We start from the raw sequence: 9,812 nt of genomic DNA, 5'->3' as shown, positions 1-9,812 counted from the left end.
CATGGTCGTTTTTGTATGTTGAAGCATTCCAGAAAAGCAGCCTTTTCCCCTAAAAGTGTGACCACGGTTGCTAAGGGTCACCCAAATGGCAAACTTTTGGTTCGCCTGGACCTCTCCTTAGGAAAACGTGTGTAAAATGCTCATTTTCTGTCGTATTATTGTCAAATTTGAAATGGAATTGGGGAAGCATTCGAGCTGTGATCCTGTTGTGTTACCCAGTCCATCACCCTGCTACATTAATTTTCCAGGCAGATTTTTTTTAAGAAAAAAATAAAAAAAGGCAGACATAAAATACTCCAATACTCCAAATGGTTCAAGTGCAGCTTCAAATTGACTTAAGATGCACCTTTTTAGCCGTTCAAGTAAAAATGCCAGTTGGAATTGCAAAGTCAATTTTCCATATTTTCAAATACCGTACATCTTGGCGTATATTAAAGTCCAACTCCCGAGCAAGCGTGTACATTCCAGTTGTTGTGGATGTCAACTTAGTGTGATATTTTCTTCCACTCAGAAAAAGGACAACGCCGCCGCCGCCGCCTCATCTGCTGCCCCGTGTTATGCTGCGCCGCCACTTGTGATGGTAGAGAGAGATGATCCGATTCACAATTTGCATCACTCCTTTTGCATCTTCATTGTCTCTTGTTGGCGGTGTTTGCAGAAAGCTGACGTCCCGCCGCCTGTTCCTTGTGTAGCAGTTCGGCCTCCGGCTGATAAAAAAGCCAAGATGGAAGTCGATAACTTCTCGCTGGACGCTTTAATCCCTCCCGCCCAATTCACGGTACACAAGCAAACTGCAACTCGCAATGGCACTGTGATACAATCCAAAGATGGATATTAAATCAAATGCGTGTCATATACATAGGTTTTGTCAATGAAAAGGAATGTCAAAGCTCGAATTGGCATATCACTATTGTATGTATCGAGAATGTGTCATGTCGCAGCAACGATCGAAAAATGAAAATCACTTGCCTATTTATATGGATTTTTTTTTTGGTACGTATGTGACTGTGTTTGATGTTGTTCTCCTGGGAAGTTTCATCCTTTAAGTATGAAAAGCAGAGCAGCCATGTAAAAGTTGCAAGTTCAACAATAAAAAAAAAAAAATAAAAAAAACTAAAGTCAAGTTTAAACCGTTGTACATGGTGGTCAACACTTCCACTCCATTCCTGTCGGTGGCAGTAATCACATTACAAACTTGCAAACTAATGATGGAGAGGAAGCCATTGCTGTTGTACTCCAAATCCACCAATTCATGTTTGTTTCTTTTCATTTCAAATCCTACCACCCTAACGCTTGCAGCAATTTGTTGACACGGAGCCTTTTGTGGTTTTCCTGCTTTGTAGAAAACGGTGTGCGTTGGTCCTCCCCCTGCTGCTGAAACAAAGGTGAAAAAAGCCTCTTGTGATTTGTCCCTGAAGGCTGGACTGGACACAAAGCCCAAGACGGATGAGGTTAGTGAGTGGACATTCACTTCATTCCCTGCACTCATCGTACCACTTTTGCACTACGTTTTGCTGCATACTTCCAATGAACTACTTGCTTCTACTGGATCATTTGATGTGGATCGCTTTCAAATTGTATGTTTGTAACAATACAGCACTTGACTTAGCATGGGCCAAAATTGCTTAGTTCAACAACCACACACATTCTGCATATCACAAACAAGTGGAGGATGACGGCAAGAGTTTGAAAACGCACCACGCGTTGTCTCCTTAGGGTGGCTCCATGTCTCTGGATGCTCTGGGTGCTCTTGGTGACATGTTGGCGGCGCCCAAACCCAAACCAGAACCCAAACTTAGACCCGAGGACCTTGTGTCGGTAGGTGAACATCTCCGTGTCGCATCTTCCTTCACAAGCTTCCAGGCTGTCCGCTAGCCGCTTCCCACAATTCCAAATTCACCTTGTAGGAGCGTAAACACAAGGAGGAAGACGCCGTGCGTGTCGGAGAGAGGGAGGATTCAATTGCACCGGAGTACAGGTTCAATGAGGAGGAACTCAAGAAACTGCCTGCTCCAAAACCGCAGGTGAGACCACCTAACTTTTACAGCATCGAGGATGGCTGATGTGGCCTCCGCATCGGAAGCACACGTGCAAGTCAAGACCGTGTGGCATTATGGGAAAAAATGCTATGTTTTTAGCATTTAGCCCTACGTTTGACCAAATAGGTTGGAATGACTTTGGAGTACGTCCAAACGACAGTGGCAAGTAAGGAAATGTGGACTCCACTTTTGGCAGTTCCACGCCGTCTCTGCTTTTGCAAAGTAGCTCCACTCTGCCGCGTCGTGAAAGAGTTGTACGTCAGTGGGGGGGGGGGGGGTGTCTGGAACAAAGGAAGATGCAAAAAGAAACTAATTTTAAAAAATCATTTTGACAAAAAAGATTGAATGAATTGATTCAGGGCTCTTTTGCTGCGTTGCTCCTCTCCTTCCCCAGCCAACCGTGAATAACAACAAGAATCGTGTTTGTTTTTCATTTCCCCCCCAACCCACTGTGCATGACCCAGCCCACCTTGAACACGAATGAGGCCCTGGACCTTCTGTCCGGAGACTTGTTGACCTCCTCAGCTGTTCCCGCGCAGGTGCGTTGCACATCTCGGACAGAGAACGGCAGCCGCGATGTGCCGACAATCGCTTAACCCCGTGTTTGTTTTTCTACTCTTGTAGAAAGCGGAAGTCCCTGCATTTGCTCCAACTGTCTCTGTGTGTCCTGCTCCACCCAAACCCTCTCAGGTGAGAATTCAGACTTTCTTCCTTCCCATAATGTGAGACTCATTGTAAAGTGCTGCTCAGTCAACTCAGTCACTATTTGCACATTTTGTGGGGCTGAACTCTCCGGTCCAATGACCGCCATGACGCCACGTGAATGCTCGAGCTGCACGTCCTGTTCTCTCCACAGGGTGGCGCCTTGCCTCTGGATGCCCTCAGTGCTCTTAGTGCCACGCTACCAGCGGACGCACCAAAACCCGCACCCCCCAAGCTCAGACCCGCAGATATTGTCTCTGTAGGATGCCAACCAATCACAACCTTCCCTGTGGTCGGACATGATACTTCATTGACATCTTTCTTCATAATAGGAGAAAAAACACAAGGAGGAAGACGCCGTGCGTGTCGGAGAGCGGGAAGACTCAATTGCGCCAGAGTACCGGTTCAATGAGGAGGAACTTAGAAAATTACCTGCTCCTAAACCTCAGGTGAGACTTGGTCAGCAGCCATGTAAATAAGGCTTTCATGATGAGCGATTTGCTTTTGGCGGTACGTCCCACTCATTTTTAACGGCTTTTGAAATGCTAATAAACTATACATGTGCTAGCAGGGTCTTTTAAAAAGGACAAAAAAAAAGGTCTTTATTGTTCTTAATGTCAAAAAAGCGGGTGGCGACGCCAGTGTTTTGAAAGCCACGGGGACCCTTGAAGACTTCTGTCATGACATGTTTGAGGTTTGCTTTCCTTTGTGCTTCTCGCAGCCCACCTTGAATACTAATGAGGCACTAGACCTTTTGTCGGGGGACTTCACAAGCTCCTCAGCTGCCCCAGCACAGGTAAGCAACGGGTGATGTCACATATTTGGCCTTTTTCATCTCGAATGACTTTTTTTTTTTTTAAACCGCGTTTGTGATATATGGCTGCGGCTTCGCATCGTAAAAGTCGTAACTTTGATTTGTAGATGTAGCGACAATCTATGTTAACTGACAGCGGGTTTCTGAAGTTTGCCTTTTTTTTAAATCACGATCCGATTTTGATCAAGGGTATTTTTGGGGGGTTAAAAAAGTGGTGTCAAACTAAAAGACAGCCAATGACCACCTTAGTTGGGCCCTTCTACCTTTATGTTGATTGTACGAATTTATTTCGATTACTCCGCTACGATTGCATGTTCACTCAATGCTGTTGTCTGTGTTTGTAGACCAAAAAAATGTTATCCGCTGAAGATCTTTTGACGTCAACCAAATCGTCTGGTGTTCACGCCCCTCTTCCTCCTTCGACCAGAAAGGCACCTCCGGTAAAACTTGCAAATCATTTTGTGAGTCTCCTGTCTCGAGTTCAGCATTCATCCACTGCGTCTTGTCTTTCTGCAGGTATCCGACTGTCCTCCAGTGTTAGCGCCGCAAGGGAAGCCCAAGACTGATGAGGTCATCTTGAACACCAAACATGAAACCCCCCGCCCCCAAATTCTGTGTTTCTGCTCTTGGTTTCCGTGGTGATCATGAGAAGGATTCTTGAAGTTGCAGTCTTGTGTCCTCAGGGTGACTACATGTCTCTGGATGCTCTGGGTGCTCTTGGTGACACACTGGCAGCACCAGAACCAACACCAGAACCCCCCAAACTTAGACCTGAGGACCTTGTTTCCGTAAGAAATGCATGCCGATACTTACTGCACATTAATTGAGCCAATGAATACTTTCGATATATATATATATATATATATTTTTTTTTGCTAACAAATTCCTATAAATGCAATGTCGTGTATTGTGAAGGGACTTGTTTGTCTGTGAATATGAATGTATCCATGACTGTTGTTGTACTCATTTCTTAACAGGAGCGTAAACACAAGGAGGAAGACGCCGTGCTTGTCGGAGAGCGGGAAGACTCAATCGCGCCAGAGTACAGGTTCAATGAGGAGGAACTGAAAAAACTGCCCGCTCCCAAGCCTCGGGTGAGACTTGATCAGCATCACTTTGAGCCTTTGATGCTGCCCATTGTTTTGTTTTATACTCACGACGGGAACAACAACTACGACTAGCTTCCTCGTTTTTGTTGTTTTTGTTTTTTGCGCACGCTGAGGTGTAAAATGCTCACTTACAGTAGACGATGCATTTGGGAGTTGTTTTTCAGTGTAATTCTCCTGCAGCCCAAGATGAATACCAGCGAGGCCCTTGACCTTCTATCCGGAGACTTCTCGACCTCCTCCGCTGCTCCTGCTGTCCAGGCTCCTGTGGTCTCCTCCTCCGCTGCTGCTCCCGCGCACGTATGTTGCGCCCTATGGTTCCTTCTGGATTCCTAGATCAAGCAAGAGCATACAATGTGCATTCGAAAAATCATGGACAACAATACTTATGTTTTGACACTGAAAATACCATTTCAATTGAAGAGCTTCTACACGTACAGCATTGCAGAAACTGACGAATGGTTTTCGTCATTCGCCGTGGCATGAACTTGACATTGGATGGTGGTTTGCTACATCTGTGTGACTAAAAAAAAAAAAAAAAGCAATTGAAGGACTATTATGACAACATCCTTAGTTCAGGTGTCTCTCTCGTAGTCCTCTGCAGATTTTGCTCTGGATGCCTTAGCAGGAGACTTTGTTTCATCCTCTGCTGCCCCCACAGTGAAATCTGCCGCTTGTGCCCCCACAGCAACTTCCTCCCAGGTAACAAAAACACACCCCAAAATCCTGAATGACTTGTGGATTGCGTAATATCATCAAATGATTATTATTACCCTGTATTTGTGCTTGTTTGTGGTGGCAGCTTTCTCTAGGAGCAGACAGTGCGCTGGATGCGCTTTCAGAAACGCTGATTACGGAAATTACCCCTGCCCCTCAGCCAGCCCCCGTTCCTGCCAAAGACCTCGTCAAGGTGGGCACTGATCAAAGACCGCTCGGAGAATTAAGATCTGAACTGCTAAAAGAGATTTCATCCGAATCCGTGATGATTCCGAAATATTTTTTCATGTTAAATTGCTTTTCCTTTACAGCTTCAAAACTTGATATCAGAGACGAATGATTTCCTCGACATAATTATTCATCATTGTAAAAGGTTTCGTTTTTGTTATCGCATTATTTTTATAGTGCCATCAATGTGTGGATCGGTGTAACGTTTGGCATTTTTGGAAGAATGCCTATCGACCGCATACACCAGAAAACGCATCAAAAACCGCCGACAGGACGTCACGCGCGAATAAACTTGCAAAGCCGCTTTCAAAGTGCTCGCCAGAATTTCTTTGGTCCTGACGTGTGCGTTTGGTGCGCAGGAGAAGAAGGCGGTTGAAGAGCGGCTCATTAAAATGGGAGAGAGGGACGACACTCTTCCACCAGAGTACAGACCCACTGAAGAGGATCTTAAGGTAACACAAAAAAAAAATAAAATACTGACTGTATTTCCTCACATAGCGGCCTCTCCTTTTATAGCCAATGAATTGACGGGTGCGTAGTCCACTCGGATAAATGCATCCATCTCAAACAGGTAGACTAGAACAGAGGTTTAAGTTGGACAATGCTGGATTAGCAACACACTTGGCAAACCAACAGACAATCAAAAATTGGAATCCGTCCCCTTTTAAAGCTCGTTCTGTCCGATTGCAGTCCCAATAAACACACATCGCAACATCAACAACAACAACAACGTAGGGAGTAGGTCAAAGGCCGCTGTGGCACTCTCCCACAAAAGACAAAATATTGAATATCTTACCTCAAATAGACACCTGCAACAGTTTAGCGCTCCAGTTGACTACATGAACAGCCTGGGCGAATCTGGCGACAAAATGAGGACGCGTTCAACTATTCAGTGTGTGCAATGCAATGTGACTTGAAGCATCTTTCTTTTGAAAGAAAATGGCCGAAGCCAAGGCTAACGCGGGCGCCACGGGAAAGACGGTGAGTCCTTCGCACAGTACGACGGCGATGCATGTCATGCGCATGTTGAAGCTCATGGTTTATTCTTCGCTGCCCTGTTGTAGTCTATGGACGATAAGACGGCCTTGGACTTGCTGTCCAGTGATTTCGAGACGTCGGTCTCATCGTCCGCCGCCGCTGCGCCCACAGAGCTGACACCTCCGCCGCTTGACTCGCAGCCCCTGAAGGTAACACAAAATGAAATTCCAACAATTGCTGGAGTAAAATGGGATTACCCTGAACAAAATGGTTAGGATTTGCCGTAGATGTAAATGTCTTTATCAACATTTGTTCTCATTGGAACCAAGGCACACATTTGACATTCGAAAAAGCTCGCTGTGACACCACCTGACAAAAATGTCAGAGTACCTCATCTCGATTCACTCACAAATTTATTAGCGTGAAATCTGGGCCTGTTTCGTAACAGCTTTTCTGGAACGTTGTTGTTTCAGTCAGAATGTAGATATGAAGGTTAACTGGAACTTCTGCCATCTAGTGGAAGAACATTTCATTGTTTTGCCTGTGACAAAGATACATTGGTAAATAATTTATGCACCGAGGAAGTGAAATCAAATATTTCCCCACACTTTTGTGGCACAGTGGATGGGAACGATGGATTTGCAGGGCATTCAAACTGTTTGAAGCACTCATAACATTCAAAATAAAAAAATTAAAAAAGCACGCACCCTCCCTCCCTCTGTGTCATAAACGGCCCTGATGTTTTTGTGTAGGCCTTGTAAGTTAGTGTGTCTTTACGCATTCTCAGTGATTGATACTGAAGGCAAACAAGGGCAGACATCGGGCATTTAAAATATGTGTTTGTTTTCTTTGGCAGCCTATGCCCCGTCCTGTTCTGGACACACTGGCTGACACCCTCCTTCCAGATGAGCCAGCATTCAAGGCTAATGCAGGCGCAGCCAAGGTAAATAAACAGAAATGACTTAACAGCATATGGGGTTAGAACTCAATATTTATAATGTATCCCATGAATGAGTTTACATAAATGGAAAAAAACAAAACAAAAAAAAACCCCACCACCCATAGAACAAGTTAGTCGCGTATCTGTTTTTCTTGGGCTCAACGACACCCCACTCGAGGTTGCTCACTCGGCCCGACTGCGTAATTGATGTTGGCCTCTTTGGCCCCGAGATTGCAAAGTATGACTTTAGGTGTCAACTTTGTTACCTACAGAGCAAGAGCAAGTCAAAGTCAAAGTCTAAAGTAAGCAACGTTCCTGCTGCATGAAGACGTGCGCTACAATGCACAAAATTCACCTTTGCGCAACAAGTGACTTTTTGCCAGTCTGTGCTTGACGCCGCACACAGCTGCATGTACGCTTCACCTCATACAAATTGCATTAAGCCTGTTTGATGGCTGTTCCCCGTCCTATTCCGTTTTTGTTGTTGTTGTTGTTGTTGTTGTTGTTGAACTAACCCTCATGTTCCAGAAACAACATGCGTGGGAGCCTCCTGCCGACAAGCATCTCCCTGGCCAACTCGGCTCAGACGTGGTAGCAACATCTACGCAGCAGGGAAGGAAGAGCTAGACTACTCGCTGTCAGGTTGGTGTCATTTTATGCGCTTGATGAGGAGGAAATGGAGCCTGTTCACAGTGCCTCGTCACAAGTGTTTTTTCCTTATTTCTCAGTGCCGAGCGCGACACCTCAGTGTTCTTACTTTACGTTGAAAAGTCTCCGGGCACGCCACCAAAATAAATGTCGCAGAAAGTGGACACACTATATTTAAATAATGGATGATCTCTTCTCAGTTTACTTACCAACGTACGCTTTCATTCAACACAAAGCTATTATTGTGTTGTTTAAAGGTCCCCTTTTATTATTTCCATTTTAAAAAAATGATCCTTAATATCCTTTTATTGGATTTGCAAGAGACATTCGGTTGGAAATGAGCGGGACGCCCTTTTTCCAAGCAATTTTTTTGTGGTTGGAAATAACAGATTTTGAACAGTCAGTTTTCTCCTTAATATTAAAAAAGATTCAATATGTAAATACGCTTTGCTCCGATTGGGTCGCTGTTTGTCCTAATTGGATATGCGAAGCAGTTTTCCTTCCGGTTAGTTGCCGATATGTGGGCGCCTTGTGGCCGACGTGCGTCTTCATTGTGTCGGCTCCCTTAAAACTTCAGCGGGGGTGTCGATGAAATTGTGCCAGGCGACGGTGCACCCGGACGCGACCACGACGGGGCGTCCCTCGGGGGCGATTCATTTTTTCTCGCCACATCCACGTGACGACGTGCGACCTACAATGGGGGCACCCTGAGCAGCGTCAAATTCAACTCCGAGCATTAAGTGAGCCTTTTGCCTGTTATCCGCTTTTGCATCCAATCCACAAAGCGCGCAGATGTCACACTTAAAACAGGTCACAGACGTCTTTCGACATCATTTTGCATACTGCACGTGCGCAGTTCGAGAGCGCTTCAAAAATCGGATGTACATTTTGCATTTTTAGAATTCGTGAGAATAAATCAATAATGAAATAAATACACGGGTGTGTTGCAGGTTGCTGGTGCAGTTTGACCTCCAGAGGCCTTTTGAGGAAGCACCAGTGGGGACCCTACTCTCTGCATTGAGATTGTACTTTTATTAAATCGTCAAGGATGTACACTAGTTGGACGACAACCTACACGCACACGCACACACACACACACACTTACGTACAACCATGCCTTTTTTTGCTTGGTTTCACTTGTAGTCAAGGATGAGGAGCTTTTGGTTTCTGTCTGTGTAGCGAGGCATGCTGGAAAAAAAAAACAAAAAAACAGATGAGTTTGCTGGTCAATGCGGATACAAAAAAGTTGTCCGTGCCTTGTTTTGGCTCTCCTGCGCCACACTCGTAACACAACGGCCGTGTGAGCTCGGTGTCTGTTGGCGCGAGTGAGCGTATAGTATTCAGATGTTGTGCAATGCTTTATGCAAATCCAATTTGTTTTCTGTCGTGATGTGCTCAAGCGCCATTAAGACGCTTTGTTCACTTTTATTTTGGAGAGTACACTCAAATATGCAGAGGCTTAATTCCTTGCAAATGCCATTTGGAGAAATATCTATAGGGCTCTATATGGTTTATATTTTGTATAAAAAAAATAAAGTACTGGTGTCCACAATTGCACTTTGTAAACCAAGGTGGTGTTTACAACAAACTGTTAAAAAAAATACTCTATATAAGAAAACACTGTATGACTTACAAAGGGC

General features: G+C 45.0%; 2 protein-coding genes across 11 annotated transcripts in view; one reads left to right on the top strand and one right to left on the bottom strand.

Annotated features, from left to right (window-relative positions):
- The window catches only part of cast (calpastatin), a 33,439-nt gene that overhangs the window by 23,105 nt on the left and 522 nt on the right, over positions 1-9,812 (top strand). For 8 of the 9 annotated variants that reach the window (XM_086040653.1, XM_086040659.1, XM_086040655.1 and 5 more), the window contains 24 exons: positions 512-580; positions 659-778; positions 1,344-1,451; positions 1,717-1,818; positions 1,908-2,024; positions 2,504-2,578; positions 2,664-2,729; positions 2,896-3,000; positions 3,074-3,190; positions 3,463-3,537; positions 3,900-3,995; positions 4,072-4,125; positions 4,239-4,343; positions 4,533-4,649; positions 4,845-4,961; positions 5,256-5,363; positions 5,464-5,571; positions 5,966-6,058; positions 6,543-6,587; positions 6,671-6,793; positions 7,441-7,527; positions 7,797-7,826; positions 8,053-8,166; positions 9,123-9,812. The exon at positions 9,123-9,812 is cut by the window's right edge and continues 522 nt beyond it. In XM_086040653.1, coding sequence (XP_085896779.1) covers positions 512-580; positions 659-778; positions 1,344-1,451; positions 1,717-1,818; positions 1,908-2,024; positions 2,504-2,578; positions 2,664-2,729; positions 2,896-3,000; positions 3,074-3,190; positions 3,463-3,537; positions 3,900-3,995; positions 4,072-4,125; positions 4,239-4,343; positions 4,533-4,649; positions 4,845-4,961; positions 5,256-5,363; positions 5,464-5,571; positions 5,966-6,058; positions 6,543-6,587; positions 6,671-6,793; positions 7,441-7,527; positions 7,797-7,826; positions 8,053-8,151 — 2,136 coding nt within the window. In that variant the 3' untranslated portion in view covers positions 8,152-8,166; positions 9,123-9,812. The remainder of the gene's footprint in view (positions 1-511; positions 581-658; positions 779-1,343; positions 1,452-1,716; positions 1,819-1,907; positions 2,025-2,503; positions 2,579-2,663; positions 2,730-2,895; positions 3,001-3,073; positions 3,191-3,462; positions 3,538-3,899; positions 3,996-4,071; positions 4,126-4,238; positions 4,344-4,532; positions 4,650-4,844; positions 4,962-5,255; positions 5,364-5,463; positions 5,572-5,965; positions 6,059-6,542; positions 6,588-6,670; positions 6,794-7,440; positions 7,528-7,796; positions 7,827-8,052; positions 8,167-9,122) is intronic. The other variant, XM_086040654.1, reaches the window with a different exon arrangement.
- Positions 9,243-9,812, bottom strand: part of cd8a (CD8a molecule) — a 7,638-nt gene continuing 7,068 nt past the window's right edge. For both annotated transcript variants that reach the window (XM_086040665.1, XM_086040666.1), the window contains one exon: positions 9,243-9,812. This exon is cut by the window's right edge and continues 1,540 nt beyond it. The gene's annotated coding sequence lies outside the window, so the exon portion shown is untranslated.

The sequence above is a fragment of the Filicampus tigris genome, chromosome 9, assembly GCF_054856515.1.
Source record: "Filicampus tigris isolate MCC_2025a chromosome 9, RoL_Ftig_1.0, whole genome shotgun sequence".
NCBI lineage: Eukaryota > Metazoa > Chordata > Actinopteri > Syngnathiformes > Syngnathidae > Filicampus > Filicampus tigris.
This window is presented reverse-complemented; position numbering and strand designations above follow the sequence as displayed.